This window comes from Melanotaenia boesemani, chromosome 8, assembly GCF_017639745.1.
Source record: "Melanotaenia boesemani isolate fMelBoe1 chromosome 8, fMelBoe1.pri, whole genome shotgun sequence".
Lineage (NCBI taxonomy): Eukaryota > Metazoa > Chordata > Actinopteri > Atheriniformes > Melanotaeniidae > Melanotaenia > Melanotaenia boesemani.
In genome coordinates this window covers 15,788,817-15,807,437 of record NC_055689.1, presented here as the reverse complement: position 1 = coordinate 15,807,437, position 18,621 = coordinate 15,788,817, and the positions used below count along the sequence as shown (strand labels likewise).

Below are 18,621 nucleotides of genomic sequence, written 5' to 3'. Positions count from 1 at the left end.
CCCCTTGTCTTGACGTAAATAAGACAAAGTGACTATTTTTGAACTACATCGCTTTCAGGAACTAGAAATCCACCATTAAGAGTTAAGTGCAGTCACACAGTACAGCTGCATGATCACGTGAACACCAATTGTTCTGTTGCAAATTGATTTGGCTTCGTTGTTGTCTGCATTTTGCACTGAGCACAGTTCATATTGACTCTTGGCATGACGTTCGGTACAAACAGAAACAGAATGGAGGACCACAGTTTATTCCTCGCAGCTTGATGCACTCGATGTCTGAGCTGACTGTTAGATGTCGAGAGCTGCTGCGATCGAAGCTTTCATCGTACTGTATCTGTTGTAAAATGCAGACATCATAAAACTTCTGTTTATGTGCAAACGGGGAGTGCTGATGCCCTAAAGACACATGTAGTAGTGTTGTCCCTGTAGTTTTTACAGGTGTCTTTACAGCCCCAGAGAGACATATAGAAAACATTGAGACAGGAAGGATGTCCTTACACAGATTATTAAACCCTAAATCACATACATTGTCTGGTACAGAACCACAGCATAGGTTTACACTACCTCAGTGATGTCTCGGCAGATGTTGATAATGCTATTATGCATTTTGCTCCTTACAAACAATCACAGAGAGCAAAATGGTGACTGTTTTGATTACATCTATTTAATTTAAATGCAAGATGTTTTAAAGGTAATTTAATTCTTTTGAGTGGCTGACAGTGGCTGGATACTTGCATGATTTCAGCCGTATGCTTGAAATTCCTCAGATTAACACTTGCACTTGTGTTAATGTAAGATTGATCAGTGCATGCAGTTGAAAGAGTGTCTGCACACGCTGGTGTGTTTGTACCAGTAATGAAAGAAAGCTGCACATATCCACCCTGATAACACATAAAGGTGATGTCTTTGTGCCGTTGCCATGGTTTCAGGCGCGGTACAGGAGGGAGCATGCTCAGAGGAGTACTCCGTCGCTCCCTCTGGTGGACAACCTGCTGAAGGATAACACAGACGGCTGCGCCCTCACTGCCCTTCTGCACTTCTACTGCCCACAGGCCGTCAGACTAGAAGGTGGGGTTGAGCTATAACCACACCCATATTATTTTATTATATTCATTTAATAAAGTAAACAAAACCAGAGTGAGCTCAGCTGTTCTGTGCACTAAATGCAGGGAGTTTTAGCATCATCAAAAACAATATTTTTGAATAAGCTGCTTCAAGCTAAGAGTATTTTTTTCATGCACTGGCTTTTTTGTCTTTTGTGATTCAATTTAATGTTTGTATTGTTTGTAGTGTTTTCAAGCCATTAGATATCTGCACTACTAGATTTTCATTCTAACACACTCAAAAAGAGTTTAGCCCTGTTGTCAATCTGTATGGAATTGTGATCATATTATTACACTGAAATACAAATAGGACCCAGGACAAATATTGAGACAGCAAGAAACAAAGAGGTATTTCCTCTCAGCTTGCCTGCATTCTGAAAACGCCCTGGGTTGTGATTGGTCAAGAGTTGTATGTGACAGAGAACCTTTAGAGGAGTAGCTAGCTGGCTGCTCTTTCAAAGATAAACAACTCTTGTGTCAATTTGCTGAAACCCTTGGGATTAAATTTAGTTTGCAGGGAGCTCACACTCACGTGAACCAGATGTGAAAGCAAGCTGTAGTTCATTAGGGGTTTTGTTTTGTTTTTCTGTCTGCAGCTTTATTTACTCTGAAAATAAGAAAGTACAGTAAAGTTCATAATGACATCCCTCCAGAGAAGTTAGCCGTTGCAATGCTACGTTGTGGCTGTCTCTGCTCTGTTCCTGTCGAACATCCTACACATGCCTGGGCAGTACTGAAACATCAGGGGAAAAAAATCCTGATGACTCATCTGGAAGGAGTGTAAGACGGTTTGTAAATTGGCGCTTGTGAACTGGCTCAAGAGTTTTCATGATTCAAATTAGCCCCTGCGAGTTAACAAGTTGGGTTATTTTCTTCTCATCTATTCTTTTTTTAAACATAAACTAAGTCTTATCTTTCCTTGTGTTCCTGTCTGGCCTTTGCGGTTACCCCTCCTCCCCTTTGTGTGGGTTTGACCCCTCCCCTGGCTGAGCAGACATCTGCCTCAAGGAGACCATGTCTCTAGCTGACAATCTGTACAACCTCCAGCTGGTGCAGGAGTTTTGTAGGAACAACTTGAACCACTGCTGTCACTTCAGCTTGGAGGACATGCTCTATGCACATGCATCTATAAAGGTAAGGAGACCAGCATTCAGATATTTGGATATGTGTATATAAGATGTGGGGAGTGCTGTTTTTATGATGTAGACTCAGCTAAGAAGGTGTGAAAAGAAATAAGTGTTTTGGGAATAGCAAGAGTTTAAGGGTGGGGATATTACACAAAGGCAAAAGTGAGTCACTCAAGGAAAGGTTTAATAAACGTTAGTGGCTTGGCTTTTAGGGGGCTGTTACTGTGTGTATGTGTTCATTCATTTGGGGCATAGAGATCCTTGTGCTCCACTGAGTGTTGCTTTGCCTCTAGATAATGAATGTATGTTATAGCAGCCTTTTTGTTTGCTGGTGTTGTACTAGACCACCACGCTCCACTTTAGCCCACACGCTGCTTAAGCAGAAAACAGACTGTTTTAAGGAGATTTACAGCCTCTGATCCATCACTTCCTTCCAAATCACTACTGTTTTCATCAAGAAACAAAATATTCCTCAGACAGAGAGCTTCCTATTTCACACGCATTTGTTTGTGATTAATAAAAGAAGTACTTAACAACTTTAAGATCATCTCTGTGCCATCCAGACTTCAGGAGCAGCACAGCCAGTGTGGGTAAATAATATGCATCGAACGTGGGTAGAAATCTAGATTCCAGTCACGGTCCGAGCTGGCTGGGACTTTCCTCTCTTTGATAAAACACAGCCAGCAGTTATCACACTCGCATACCCTCTGCTCTTTTCTTCATGTTTCAGTCACTTTATTGTTTTTATTGTGTGTGTATTTACTGAATACTTCATAATAGTGCAACAGCAGGTCACAAGGACCATTCAAAGACTGTCACGCTGTCTATTCATCAAATACTTACTGCCCACAGAATCTTAAGCAGTGTTTGTGTGCATCAGCCTGTTTAATGCATTATAAGAAGAGAAGTGCTGTTTAGCAGTTCACTCTACAAGAGGAGAAATAGCTTATTTAAATATTTCCCTGCACATGAAACCACCTGCACAGATCTCCTGAACCTCTCTGTTTATTACATGAATGTAGTTGTCACATCAAGACAACTCCAGATGGTGTTTTGGGAGATTTTATGACATGTCTGGGTTTGACATTAAACACTCCAGACAACGAAGTATGTGTGGATATTCAAGTACATGAACACACCCATCTGAGCCAGTTACCTAGCAACAGTTGGCCATGACCTTATTGATCTGTCAGAGTGCTGCATGATACATCAAATGTGGCTCATCTTGCAGGCTTACAGGGATAAGTGGGGAAAAAAAGCACCAAAAGGACCATTTTTACATGTATGACTGCAACATAAAAGTGTGTTTTGTCTTGCAGAGTAACTACCTTGTGTTTATGGCTGAGCTTTTCTGGTGGTTTGAAGTAGTCAAGCCGTCATTTGTACAGCCCAGAGTCTTCGACCCAAACGGTACAGTAAAACTTGTTAAGTGTGAAGATGATAGTGTTCGTTTACTCCATGATATGAGTGCTTTTAAATCTATTGATTGACTTCAACTTAATTATTGAGATTTTCTCCTGTTTTCTCCTGCAGCTTGTGAGCCTGCATCATCCTGTCGAGATATGCCTCCTGTGTCCAGTCCTGTCAAACAGAGCTATGCAGACAGACCATCCAGCCCAGAAAACATCCCTGCAGAAGGTATTTTCAGTTGTGATGGTTCATTTTTGTGATTTTTATTTACTGTTCATCAGAGATACACAAGCATTTTTTTTCAAAGTTTAAAAAAAAATACCTCAAAGAGGTCACATTGTGCTTTTTCATCATTTATTATGAATAAACTGCTAAAACAGGTTTATATGCTTTAACATTTGAATATTGTTGGGTTTTTTATTGGTTTTGTTTTTTCTATCTTTACACCTCCTGCCATCTTCCGTCTGAAACATGACCTCTAAGACTTCACTCATGAAAGGTCCAGTCTGCTCTGATTGGTAAAAACGGCTGAGGGCAACACATCTGCTAGTATTTTTTAAGCACGCCTCATTATCTGATGTGCAGAGATTATGTAAATGTGTTTCATAGTGATCTTGTTGAGTAAAGGGGAAAAAAAAGTCTGGACTCAAAATTAGGTGTTTTAGGGAGTTCATAAGCAGTTTCCTCTGTGGGAGAGAATATTCCTAAATGCAGAAAAAGCTGTTTAACATATTGTAGGAAGAAAAATGAAAGCTTTAAATAATGCATGAGTTGTGCACAGCATTTATTAGTTACATATCTTCAATACTGAAGGGAAGGCAGAAATGGTTTGATTACTCAGTGGAAAATATTCAAAGTGTCATGGATTATGGAAGACAGTGTAGGCTGGTTGGAGGACAAGAATGGCAAGACTGATATGAGACAGACGGTAGCAATAAGAGTGGACTTCCAAGATGACAGTGGGACCACCTGATATATAGATTGTACAGTTGAAGACAGCTGAGTTAAAACATCTATAATCTCTTTTGGAAGTGGTGAGTATGAACTAGATTAGAAATGAGTTAATCATAATAAAGTAAAAAAGGTGTGGCTGAGATTGTTTGGTCATATGCAGAGAAGAGATGTTTAAAATCTACATTCTTAATGTTTCCCAATAGATAGATTTTATTTCACTATAGAAATTTAATTTAAAAGACTACTTCAAGTAGCTACCTGAGCTTGTATATATGATGAGCGCTTTAACTGAACATTTAATTATCTCAGCTCAGATATATATATGTGTGTGTGTGTATGTATTCAGTCTAATAGCTGAGCTAATGTTTCTTTGTTTATTATAACAGGTGTTATGAAGAGATCTACCTCCATGTCCTATGTTGATGGCTGTGTTGGGACGTGGCCCAAAGAAAAACAGTTAGTGCATAACATCTACTACCTCCACTGAATCAAGCCTTCTCTCTCTTCTTCTTTTAAACTAACAATTCATTTCTTTCCTCCTCTTTTCTCAGCTCATCTTCTCGGGGAATCTCCTTTGAAATTCCCTTGGATGGAGATCCGACATTGCCACCCTGTGAGCCTCCTTCTGTCCGTGGTATGACCCGCTCAGCCAGTAGTGATGGTCTGGGATTCAAAGTTCACTATGCATCCAGAGGAGGCATGAAACGCCACCTCTCCATCACGCCCGTCAATATGAATGGACAGGATAAACATATACCCGAGGAGGATGAGGACTTCACTTCCCACAAGCCCTTGGGGCGGAACAACACATTTTCAGTCAAGAGCCAAAGCAGGTACATGTGCAAATGAGAGATTTGTTTTGATTTGTAAATTATAGCACATGTAAGCTAGCAAGTCTAAATGGTGTTGCAGCAACAAGAGCAGACAGTGTAACTACATCATCTATCTCAGATAATGAGCTGCAAGATTATGCATTATATTTTCTGCACTTCTACTCAAATCTGCAGTTCAGCATAAAGATAAATTTTATTTATTTATTTATTTTTTTTTTAATTTAGGAGCTTCAGAAACTTTATTTTAGGGTTTTTTTTAAGTTTTGTGTGGTTACTAAGGCATCTGAAACCCAGTGCAGGTACTTTTGTACTGACATCTAGTGGTCAAGTTGAAGTTAGCAACCAATTCAAATACTGTTCATTAATTATGTACCAACAAATTGCATCTACAACATTAAATGCTGGTAAGCTTAATTTGCTGATGAGGAGAAAGCAAGTTATTTTGGTATCAGTTTTCTTTTTGGTTTTCATTTTTTATTTCCATCTGGAAAAAGGCCCTACTCATGTTTCTTGTTTTTTGCCTTTGCCTATCGATAAATCTCTTTGCCTCTTCGTGTTTTCGTGAATGTTTTTGCTTCTTTGATGATGTTAATCAGCAGGCTGTTGTCTGTTTTTGCAGAATATAACAAGTACGATACTTTATTTCTCAAATATGTTGTAACTGTGTTTAAACTGCTCAGTCAGTAGCATCCGCCACTGATGATTTCTCCACTTTCTTCTTCTTTGTGTCCTGAATAAACACTTTCGTTTTACCTACCTTTCATGGCCTGATATAGGAAGTGAACATGGAAATAACAGAATGCATTACCTAAAAATGCATTTTGTTTTTTCTTTAGAAAGGAACTGCTCAATCTTAAGTGTATTTTCAAACAACATCACAAGATGTTTACATATGAAGGTGATCCAGCACTTTTGGGTTTTGTGGTCCTACATGAGCAGGAAACATAATGATAATCATTCTAAGATAGACTAGCTAATTTACCTGGTTTTTCTTCAGGTACTCCAATGGAGTGTTACCCGACAGCAGCAGCCCCAATAAACACCATGGCAACCACACCGGCCAAATCAGCCCATCAACTCCCCCAAGCATCGAAGAGGCCCTCAAGATTATCCATGACACAGAGAGGCCCCATGCCAGCATGGGCATTGGAGAAGGAGACAGTGGCTTTTTTCTACATGGTGCAGAGCCTTTGGACCCTCCAGGGGCCCAAGGCCCAGGAGATGACCCCAGTTCTGCTAAGGCACGGCTGAATGACCGTGACCCCAACTCTGCATCCACTGATGAAATTGACACAGGCATCCATGTGCGGACTGAGGACATCCAAAGCTTGGACGAGGACTCTTCATCTCTGAGAGATTATTCAGATATAGATCCAGACTGTGAGGCCACAACCCGGTCATGTCCGCTGCCTGGCAGGCCAGAGAAGGAGAGAAGTGGGGAAGGAGGATGCAAGGGGGTTGGTGAAGCTAACCCTAAGAGTGAAAGGGGAGATGACAGAAGCAGCCCCTGTCCGAGTTCAGTGCCTACACTCCCCAGATCACACACAGTTAGTCCAGTCTCATCATCAGGGGGGTCCGGTGGTGGTCTGGTGCGGATGACGAGCTTTGCAGAGCAGAAGTTCAGAAAATTAGAGGGAAGAAGCAGCGGAGGAACCACACCAGAGAGTTCTGATGTCAATGTGCCATATACACAACCAACGAAAACCATTTCTTCTCAGGTTTGTGGCTCATTCTGTGTAACTTGTTACTGAATTGTAGCTGATCCAGAGTCAGAAAAAAAGATCTGTGAATGATTTCTTGATGCTGAGTTAATGTTTTTGTTCTTCACGTTGTTTTTCTAGTTTTCTGCGCCTCCCCTGCCAATCACCTCACCCTCCCCAGTAACTCCTTCACCAAGAGACCCTTCCCACCTCATAGCTTCAGAGATGATTCAGCTGAGGATGAAGCTAGAAGAGAAACGTAGAGCCATTGAAGCCCAAAAGAAGAAGGTAAAAAGACTCACATCAAAGGAGATATTCAAGTGTAGTTTTTAAATATGAGTCTGAACATCATGCTGCTCTCTTCACAATCCCAAGGTGGAGGCAGCTTTTACTCGACATCGCCAGAAAATGGGCCGAACAGCTTTTCTGAATATAGTTAAAAGGAAAGGTGTGACAACACCCCTCAGTTCAAACTCAGGAGGGGCAGAAACAGCTTCACCAGAACCAATCTCGTCCCCGAAGCAGAAGAGCCAGGGCAGCTTGGAGCAGACAGAGCGGTGCAAACCAGACGGAGCAGCTCCCAAATCCCCTTGTGAAGAGAACGGCGGTGGTAACAGCTGCAATTTCCATATTTATGCCTGTTGTTGAGAGTGTGACACATCCAACTTTTTATCCACTTTAAACTACTGGCAGAGGATAAGGATAGCTCTGCGGTGCAGGCTGTGGGAACCTCTTATTTAATGGTTATTTCACAGTTCACAACTGAAGCACAGTGTAGGAAACAGTATTGTAATCAGCAGCTTAGATAATTATTTCAAAGTCATCATGATTTCATTGTAAATAATTTTGGTCAGTGTTTAAAGATCCTGTTTTTGTTGGTGGTAATCAGGTGTGACACCAGGAGAAGTCGACCTTGCAGAATACACACGCTCCATTGAGAGGCTGAACACGTCACTGGGTTTTCTGCAGACAGAGATGCAGCGTTTAGCCCAGCAGCAGGAGAAAATCATGGCAATGAGAGACCAACAGCAGCAAGCGTGGGTCATACCGCCTCCTGCTCCATCTCCTCATAGGTATCTATTCTTCTTACTAATGAGGTGGTTTGCACAATAATTTTACCATCATCCTGTGCAAAACTAATAACGTACACAGACGTGCAATATCATTACGTGTGCAATACTGTAAACTCATTCTGTATATTTTTTTCTTCTTTTACACAGACTTCTATATAGATCTTTTATATAAACCTTTTTTTTTAATATAGTTTTTGTACTGTACTGTTTTTTCTTATCTCTAATGATGTTTTTTACACTGGTTTTGCACTACCACCTTTGCTGCTGTAACACCGAAGTGTGGGACAAATAAAGGATTATCTTATCTTATCTTATCTTATCTTATCTTATCTTATCTTATCTTATCTTATCTTATCTTATCTTATCTTATCTTATCTGTGTATTTTGTCTTACGTTTTCACACAGGCAGCTACGTGAGTTGCGCAGTAGCAGCGTAACTGGACGTGGATCAGGCAGAGGCTCGGTTGGGTCATTATCCCCAATCCTGTCGTCTACTGGGTCCCCCCGCACCACCAATCGTTCCCCTGCCGGCATCAAGCGAAGACCAGCCTCCTTCCATGCCAGAACACCTCGGACCCCACGTCCAAATGATCTAAAGGTCACTCCCTTCAGCCGGATGCTGAACACCCCCACCTCAGTGGACAGCTTACCCAGACTTAGGCGTTTCACCTCAAGCCAAAGCCAGCACAGCTCTTTTTCCTACCTCGGCCATGACGCCGAACCTGGAGGAAGAAACAATCAAGACACCAAGGAAAACAAGGACCACTCCAAGAACAGAGAGGAGATGAAAAGTGATGAAAAAGCAGCCAAAGAAAAGGAGCAACAGGAGTTAAGGACAGAGTTAACTGGAGCGGTTAAACAGTCGAAGACGACAGAGGTGTTGAGTCAGCCGGTGTCTGAGATTAAAGGGGGTGCAGGCAGCCGAGTTCAGGGAGAACCCCAGGAGAGGAGAGACCTGGTGGAGGTGCCTCTTTCTGAGCTGAAGCCTCTAGATGGTGAAGACCAGCAGACGGCAGGGGAAACAGGAGGAGAAAATTATGGAGAAGACCAGAAGATGTGCTGTGGATTCTTTTTTAAGGTGAGTTGGAGCTACAGAGCCTGAACAATCCGGTTTCTCTAAATATCATCTCTAAAATTCACTCAGTTTTTGTGTTCAAACAAATCTCTAGGAAGCAGTTTGATTTGATGTTTTTATTCTTTTAACTAGAAATAAAAAGCAAACAGGTTTTTATAGTATCATCATAGCTTACAGAGAATAACTGACTCTCCCAAGAGTTTTAGTAAATCATGCAACATTTATAATGTCAACAAGGTTAAAGGTTGTTGTGAAAAGGTCTTATGCAACTTTCAGACCTTTGTTTTACCTTGATTTCAGGTTTGGATTTGCTACCATATAACAGTGTTGCACTTTTGCACAGTCTGATAACTTCTCATTAATAACACAAACTACACAGCCTTATGGAGCCGTGTTTGCGGAGCTTCAACAGGAATGATCTCACACTGTGAGAGCCTGGAACAGTCTGTGCACTGCTTTGCCTGTTAAACCACAAGCTGATCAAAGACAAAACATGGGCCAAGGTGGGCCAGAACGGAAAACAGAAGAGTCCGAACACAAATAGTAATCTAGTAAACTTTAATTGTAGAGCAACATTAGTGCTTGTTGATCAAAGGTACTTACAAAACATTCCAGGACTTTAAAACCTATTTCTTCTTGTGTGTGAGTTGCAATTATAAACCAGCCCCTAAATCTTGGCCCAAAATTGACAGAAGATGCCAGGCTGATCAGCCATGAAAAAGCTGCAGTGTAATGCAGCTGACAGATTCACATAGTTGAAGTGTTTTACAACATTACTATAAGTATATCTACAGAGATAGACTGTTTTTGTTTATGTTTTGCTTCTGGGCTCATTCGTGTCCCTTTATGTTATATGCAGGCATCCTATGAAGCAATTCATCTCAGACACAGAGAAACAGCTAATATTATTTTATTTATGTAGACAGGCGAGGGATGAATATTCAGCTGACTATTTAGATGGGACATTTGAATTTGACAGCAATCAATATTTATTTGTGTTGTGGTTTACTGAAGCAGAAGTGCACTGTGCAGACACTCATCTCTACCAGATGCATGAGGGATTACATCCATTTGTAGCACAACTAACACCAGCATTAGCATACCCCAGCCCCACCCTGCTGGGCTGTGAAACTTCCATAGAGTGTGTCTTGTCATTTTCACAGTTGTTTTTAAAAAACGCACAAACACAAACCACTGTTTGTGAATGGAAAGCTATGCTTTATATTCCACCTGTGTGGCTTGACTCCACTTTGTCCCGGTAGCTACCTCTGCTCTCACTTACATTAAGACTTTGTACTTTATACAATAACTTACCTCCTTCAAAGCAAGACCCCGGTGATCAGTTCTATAGTCTTGTCAGTAACTTTGTAATTGCAGTCTGTTCCTGTCAGTTGCACATACCAGCATTTTTTTTACATGATTAACCTGTATTGCACTGTAGTTGTTTAGCAGTTGCCTGTCTTGCTGTTCTTGCTTAATTTGCATCAGACTGCAAAGATATTTGAGCAGTAATACGTCATAATTTAAACTAAAAAAAGTGTTTTATGGTACCTGGATGGAAAATTGGCATAAAACATCAATTTACACTGATTGTGAAGAAACAATAACTTTCACTTGAGATATGAGACATTCTCTTAAAATGACAAAACAGTTGCACGCTGCAGTAGTTTGCTATCCATCCACAAAGCACCTCAGCATCAACCTTTTTCATGTTTGTTTTTTCCCTACTTGTGTTGATATCTGAAGTAATATCTTTAATGTTTGTCTACACCGAGAACCTTTAACTATATCCTGTTACATCATGTATTTATCCTCTAATTAAACTTTTATCAGGGAGATGATTAAGTGCTCTGATAAAAAAAAAAGTTCCTCTGCATTTAAGTTTAAGTTTAAATGTATTTGTGGTCTCATCCAATGCTAGGATGACGTGAAAGCTGAGGAGGACATGGCAGCAAAGAAAGCAGCTCTGCTGGAGAAGAGGCTGCGGCGAGAGAAGGAGGCTCAGGAGAAGAAGCAACAACAGGAGCTAGACCAGGAGGAGAAAAGGGAAGCTGCCCGGTGCGTCTCTCTGCTTCACGCCTCTCATCGATGTTACATTAATTCTCACTGTATTTTGTTTCTTCATAACCTAAGTTTTCAATCTTGCCACCATCCTTCAGGTTAAAAGCAGAGGAGGAGCAGCAGAAGAAGGACGACGAGAAGGCGAGGAGGGAATACATCAAAAATGAATATCTGAGGAGAAAGCAGCTCAAACTGATGGAGGACATGGATGAGGTCATCAAGCCTCGATCTGGAAGTCTCAAGAAAAAGCCACGGCCTAAGTCAATCCACAGGGATGTCATGGATACGTCTACTCCTCCTGTGAGGGGAACAGGTGAGCTACGCAGGAAACACAAACACCAACATGTCCCGTCCACACATTGATCCATGCTCATCATGTATGGTGTGCTGGTTTAGGGGTTCGTCCTCGTGGCTTCTCAGTGTCCAGCGTCTCTTTGGCATCCCTGAATCTGGCTGACAATGACAGAGACCACTCAGATAACAGGAAGAACAACAGGTGAGTTGCTTTATACTAACTAATTTTGCCTTTAATTTGTGAATCACAAACATAAGAAGCAGAAGAAAAGATCAAATGTTTCTGCAGGTCAGTTTAAAAGACTTTAGTTCTTAGTGTGTTTATACTCAGCTTTTTTCCAGTTAAACTTATAAAAAGTCACAATTTCTATGCTGTATTTCCACCTTATACATAACAAACCTGACTGGTTTTGACTTTTTTGACTGTTGGGATGTGTATTGATCAAGCCTCATTTCCCTGTGAGGTCTGCGGTATACAATATGATTCTCTTTTATCCCTCTCTTCCTCTACTCTGCATGCATCTCTCAGAGGCAACAAACTTGCTTCTGCCCATGTCCCGTTTTTTTTAAGCTCTCCCAAAGAAAGAAAGGGAAGGTTAGTAACGGTGCAAAATAAAGCTAAGCTATTGTAGATGTGGCTCTGTATAGATACGCTGCAGCTTGGTGCAATTTTGTTTCAGCTGAGATAATTACATTTAAAGTAGACATATTCCTTCAATGTAGTTTGTGCTTCTGCATTGAGGTTCATCAGGCTTGTGCTGCAGAGCTGTTTTCAATTATTTCTCTTCTTCCTCTGCCTTTTGCAGTCTTGTTTTCAGACTTTCGTTTTGCTCTCTTTTCTGTTCTTCGCTTGTGTGTTTGCTGTTTCCTTCATAACTCCTTAAGTTCATCTCTAAAGACAGCAGTAAGATGTCGCTTTGCTTGGCTAAACATGCCTATCCTGACCCTCCCTGCTCAGCTTCATCTGAGTATTACAGAATGATTTGATGCAAGACAACAGGCAGGGTTTGGAGAATTATGTCACCGTGTCTGACCTGGTTTCACCACATTTTCCTGTATGTATGCATGTCTGTATGTGTACTGTGTCTCAATATCTTTTACATGTTTGTCTGTGTCTGCCTAAATGTGTTTTTTGTTACGTTTGTGTGTGTCATGTGTTGGTTTGCGCTGTGTTCATCCCCAGACCGGACTCGGCAGAGGGCTTTTCTTCCTGCCCTTCAGCTGGTAGTCGTAATGGAGAGAAAGACTGGGAAAATGATTCGACCACCTCCTCAAATCCCTCCAACAATGAGTACACAGGTAGGCATAGAGATACTTAAAGCATTTAAACACATCACTTAGCCACTCTATCTAAGGGAATAGTACATTTTTGCAATCTCATGCTCTCTTTCCTCAGGACCCAAACTATATAAGGAGCCTAGTGCCAAGTCTAACAAGCACATCATCCAGAATGCCCTGGCTCACTGCTGCCTGGCTGGCAAAGTCAATGAAGGGCAGAAAAACAAGATACTTGATGTATGTACTCTTTATCTTCAGTGCTTACTGACCTTATGTAGCCTACTTTTAATGGAACAAGCCATTTAGCCAAACACTTAGTAAGACTTTAGAAAGTAAGTTCTGTCTAAAACATATTGTCTAATTAGACATTTGTTAGTTCAGTATAAAAAAGGTAAGTGTGAATGCCAAAGCATACCAGAACTAGAATTCTACTTTGGCACGAACTAGGAACCTTTGTAGCTTGGAACACCCTAAGAAAAAATCCTACAAACACTGTTTTTTCTGCTTTATCTTTTGCAGGAAATGGAGAAATCAGAAGCCAATAACTTCCTGGTGTTGTTCCGTGATTCTGGATGCCAGTTCAGGTCTGTATACACTTACTGCCCCGAGACTGCGGAGATCACCAAACTGGCTGGCATCGGCCCAAAAACTATCACAACCAAGATGATCGAGGCCCTGTACAAGTACAACTCCGACAGGAAGCAGTTCAGCAAGATCCCAGCCAAAACCATGTCTGCTAGTGTGGACGCCATCACTATCGCCAGCCATCTGTGGCAGACCAAGAAGCAGGGGACGCCCAAAAAACACCCAAAGTAGTAGCAGATGCTGAGGGAACATCTGCACTTGCTGCCTTGGAACACACAGAAGTCTTTTGGAATATTTCTTTTCATTAGAGGGACTCTCGTTCCAATTGTGGTACATCACAACTAGAACATCAAACACGATGTCACAGATAGCATGTGTAACAATATTATCATGTGCCAAAAAATAAAAAGAAGATAACAGGTAAGACAATGCCTTACCTAGTTGAACCACTGAAGCACTGAATGTCACGCCTCTCAGAGGCAGTTTGGTTTCTCTAAGTTGATCATGTGTGGCCTTATGCTTGTTTTGTGTCATGTGGATGCACCGTGGGTGTTAGTGTCATTTTGTGCGTGCCTGTTGAAGAAGTCCATTTGTATTGTGTACACACAAGTGTGGGATGAGATTGTGCTCCCTCTGCAGTCATTTGGAAGGGTCACCCATCTGTGATCAGAGGCAGCATTTTTGATGCGAGGTTTTGCTGCTATGCAGGCATGTCATTTTGCTTTTATACATGTTACTGACAACCTATAAACAGGTAAAATTTGTGTATGTGTGCACAGTGAAGTGCCAAGCAGTGTGTGGGGCATACCTCAGCTGGTGATTTCAATTACTTTCCTATAGTGGGAGGTGAAAAGATTATTGAGCACGTGGAGTACCATCGAACCATTCTGTAAAGCACCTGCAATAGAGTCTTAATTTATTTGATTTTGATAATGATTTCAAGATATTTTTTAAAAAAAAGCATCTTACATTTTATTCAGAGAGCTGTAATACACTATATAAGTTAAATTAGTTTGTATATAATGGCAGTTCAATTCAAAATGAACAAGTCAGCTTGTAGTAGCGTTTTAGTAGCATTTATAATTTAACATGTATGTGTACCAGTACGATGTTTTGGGGCCTTTTATTGTGCAGCAATGCAAAAAGTGTGATCACTCAACAGTTTCACCAATAGCAGTATCATGAAGAGTAGACTAGATGGAAATCCAACACTGTGTCATCAGTTTGTGCAATTTGATAAGTCATAAATGTTACCATTGACTAAGTTGCAGATAGAATAAGCAAATACTCAAATTGTCACTTCAATGGGGTTACTGTTGTAACTGTTAGCTTCAGATTTCCATAAAAGTACTTCACAATTGTAAATGAAAAGAACAAACTCACCAATGATAGCACTTCAAGACCCTCTTCACTGTTGTCTAGTCAAAGATGTTTTTGCATCTGGACTGTCATCCTTTTTACTTTACTTTTACTTTGTTTATATTTTTTAATCATGCATCCTTCATGTGTTGACACTGTACAGATATATTTTGGCATATAGAAGTATTTTTTGTAACAACATTTATCAGGTGGAAGTGTGTACTAATGAAGCAGTACAGTTGTTGAAGGACGTGTGTTGGATGCAAAGTGTAGCCCAGGTATCTGAAGTCTTTGAGGCTTTGTTGCGGTGTTATATGAAATCAAGTATACTGACCCTTTTTTCTGAACCCTGAATTTATTTTCTTTGCAATTAACAAACTATGCTCTGTTGTTCATGGATTTTTGTTGGTTTTTTTTTCTATTTCATTGAGCTATTAAAATGCCAGCTATCAACAGTGCTCATGTTGTCTCATTTCATACGAGTCTGATTTAACTGATAACAGTGCTAGTTGACATAATATTAACTTACAATAAAGTAAATATATAAACAGATAGAGTATCATTTAGCTGAATCTGTCAGTCTTATCCTTACTTCCCCACTGGGATTAATTAGACTGGTTCTGGGGCTCCATTAAGCCTCATTTGTACTTTAAAAAGTTTTTAAGAGTTAAAACTTCTTCTCTTCTGAAGTAACATGGACTGTACTTTAGGTCTGGTGTTTCAGATATTTTATATTTTATCTAAAACATTTGAGTTTATGTGCAACATAAGCGCATAATTGAGAGTCTGAAGACCAGACTCTACTAAATCATCTGCATTTGTGATACTTTGAAAACATCTATAACTGTTGAATTTTATTAAATCTAGGCTTTTTGTCATTTTTAAAAAATTCAGCCTTTAACATTTCTATGCAATACATACATTTTGTGTATACTGTACAAAAAGACCACTGTGTAGTTTAAATATAACAGTGTGCAAATCAGAGATTCTTTACTATCATCATCAGTGTCTCCTTCCTGCAAAAAAATTACACCTGTATGCTACTTAAGAGTATGCATGAAGTATGTCTGCATGAACTGATTGCAATTTGAATCTCCTGATGACTTAGTCTGCACATTTATTTTCTCGATGGGCTTTAATAGAATTAAATAAATAAAAATCTTTTAACATTACCAGGAGTTGTAGAAGGGTATTATATCACAGGCATGTAGATCACAAATGGAATATTATTTCAAGAAAAATATTTATAAATACTATATAATACTACTATATATATATATATATATATATATATATATATATATATATACAAATCTATAAATACTGCATCAACCAAGATGCAGAGTCAGCTAGTTTTACTGCTGCGAGGTGAATACTTAACAACTTACTTGCCTACTTTACTTATTTGTTATACTTAAGGGTCAGATTTGGATCATAAGAAGTAATGACTGAGGAAGTATCAAAACAGGAGCATTCCTCGCTACCCATGAGAATTAGTTAAGAACTCATCTCTTCTAAAGACACCTCTTCTCCACACACCACTAACAGTCCAATACCATACTTGTACTTAATTTTTACTTATTTGCCTGTTTACACTCCTTGCTGAGCTGCCACCTTATAGTGGTGGAGGAGTTTGCACGTCCTAGGATCTATGTTGTCAGGGGCTTCATGCCCCTGGTAGGGTCACCCATGGCAAACAGGACTCTAGGGAAGGGACCAGACAAAGCACGGCTCAACAGACCCCTATGATGAGTCAAAATAGTGGACCTAGGTTTCCCTTGGCCAAACGTGGGTCACCCGGGCCCCCCTCTGGAGCCAGGCCTGGAGGTGTAGCACAGAGGTGAGTGCCTGGTGGCTAGGCCTTTGCCCATGGGCCCTGTACAAACTTAGCCCGAAAGGATGAGATGGGCCACCTCACCCATGGGCTCACCACCAGCAGGAAGGGCCATAGGGGTCGGGTGCAGTGTGAGCTGGGCGGCAGCTGAAGGCGGAGACCCTGGCGGTCTGATCCTTGGCTGCAGAAGCTAACTCTAGGGACATGGAATGTCACCTCCATGGTCACCTCCCTCCTTAAATTCAGTAGTTGGACTCACCTTGATGCACGGCTTGGGCTCTGGAACCACTGTCCTCGAGAAGGTCTGGACCCTCTTCGATTCTGGAGTTGCTCTCGGCGAGAGGCGCCGAGCAGGTTTGGGCATACTCATTGCCCCCCGACTTGGCGTCTGTACGTTGGGCTTTAACCCAGTGGACGAGAGGGTATCTTTCCTCCATCTTCAGGTGGGGAAACAGTCCTGACTGTTGTTTGTGCTCATGCACTGAACAGCAGTTCAGAGTACCCACCCTTTTTGGAGTCCTTGGAAGGGGTGATGGAGAGCACTCCTTCTGGGGACTCCCTCGTTCTGCTGGGGGACTTCAATGCTCATGTGGGCAATGACAGTGAGACCTGGATGGGTGTGATTTGGGAGGAATGGCCTCCCTGATCTGAATTTGAGTGGTGCTTTGTTATTGGACTTCTATGCTCGTCATGGATTGTCCATATTGAACATCATGTTCAGGCATAAGAATGTCCACATGTGCACTTGGCACCAGGAAATTCTAGGCCGCAGTTCGATGATCAATTTCGTAGTGGTATCATCGGACTTGCGGCCGTATATCTTGGACACTCAGGTGAAGAAAGGGGCGGAGCTGTAAACTGATCACCACCTGGTGGTGAATTGGCTCAAATAGTGGGTCAGGAATGAGGTCCAGCCCCAAGTGGAGGAGGTCAAGTATCTCTGGGTCTTGTTCACGAAGGAAAGGATGGAGTGGGAGATCAATAGGTGGATTGGTGCGGCGTCTGCAGTGATGCAGACTCTGCATCAGTCTGTCGTGGTGAAGAAGGAGCTGAGCATAAAGGCAAAGCTCTCGATTTACCAGCCAATCTAAGTTCCTACCCTCACCTATGGTCACGAGCTGTGGGTGACCAAAAGAACGAGATTGCAAATACATGTAGTTAAAACGAGTTTTCTACACAGGGTTGCCGGGCTCTCCCTTAGAGATAGTGTGAGAAGCTCGGTGATCAGAGAGGGGCTCAGAGTAGAGTTGTTGTATCGAGAGGAGCCAGATGAGGTGGCTCGGGCATCTGGTCAGGATGCCTCCTGGACACCAACCTGATGAGGGGTTCCGGGCACGTTCCACCTGGAGGAGGCCCCAAGGAAGACCCAGGACACAAAGGACGCACTACATCTCTCGGCTGTCCTGGGAACGCCTCGGGATCCCCCCGGATGAGCTGGTGAATGTGGCCGGAGAGAGGGAAGTCTGGGTTTCTCTGCTTAGGCAGCTGCCCCCGGATAAGCGACAGAAGATGGATGGATGGATGGATGGATGGATGGATGGATGATTGGATGCCTGTTTACATTGTGCTTGGTTCTACAAGCAGATTTCACCAGGGTTTCTAAACAAGGGTGTTATACTTTCATAGAAGTTTGAACACTTTTTCACTTGTAAGCCTCTGTGGAGAAAATAGAAAATATGCTCATGACATATAAATTTTTCCATCTTATCACAATCTATTTTCTTTTTTTAAATGGGACAGTACAAAATTATTATCATGATGTATTAAAATTATTGAAAAAATAGTGATTTATACTGAAGACTCAAAATGGATATGTTTATTAAGGAAAATATTTCAAGCATGAAGTAGAATAATCTTCTTATGGATTTTTGTATCAATCGTGTTTATAACTACAAGGGTCACTCCCTACTGGTTAGTCACATGAATAATGGTTTA

General features: G+C 41.3%; 1 protein-coding gene across 2 annotated transcripts in view; it reads left to right on the top strand.

Annotated features, from left to right (window-relative positions):
• camsap2b (calmodulin regulated spectrin-associated protein family, member 2b) overlaps positions 1–15,310 on the top strand; it is a 33,102-nt gene extending 17,792 nt beyond the window's left edge. The window contains exons 5-22 of one of the 2 annotated variants that reach the window (XM_041991590.1): positions 930–1,068; positions 2,098–2,237; positions 3,550–3,640; positions 3,764–3,868; positions 4,981–5,050; positions 5,146–5,427; positions 6,425–7,145; positions 7,269–7,415; positions 7,503–7,737; positions 8,017–8,200; positions 8,606–9,278; positions 11,197–11,333; positions 11,435–11,649; positions 11,733–11,832; positions 12,160–12,225; positions 12,814–12,929; positions 13,027–13,145; positions 13,428–15,310. In XM_041991590.1, the coding sequence (XP_041847524.1) occupies positions 930–1,068; positions 2,098–2,237; positions 3,550–3,640; positions 3,764–3,868; positions 4,981–5,050; positions 5,146–5,427; positions 6,425–7,145; positions 7,269–7,415; positions 7,503–7,737; positions 8,017–8,200; positions 8,606–9,278; positions 11,197–11,333; positions 11,435–11,649; positions 11,733–11,832; positions 12,160–12,225; positions 12,814–12,929; positions 13,027–13,145; positions 13,428–13,724 (3,837 nt within the window). In that variant the 3' untranslated portion in view covers positions 13,725–15,310. The remainder of the gene's footprint in view (positions 1–929; positions 1,069–2,097; positions 2,238–3,549; positions 3,641–3,763; positions 3,869–4,980; positions 5,051–5,145; positions 5,428–6,424; positions 7,146–7,268; positions 7,416–7,502; positions 7,738–8,016; positions 8,201–8,605; positions 9,279–11,196; positions 11,334–11,434; positions 11,650–11,732; positions 11,833–12,159; positions 12,226–12,813; positions 12,930–13,026; positions 13,146–13,427) is intronic. The other variant, XM_041991591.1, reaches the window with a different exon arrangement.
• The last annotated feature ends 3,311 nt before the right edge of the window (positions 15,311–18,621 follow it).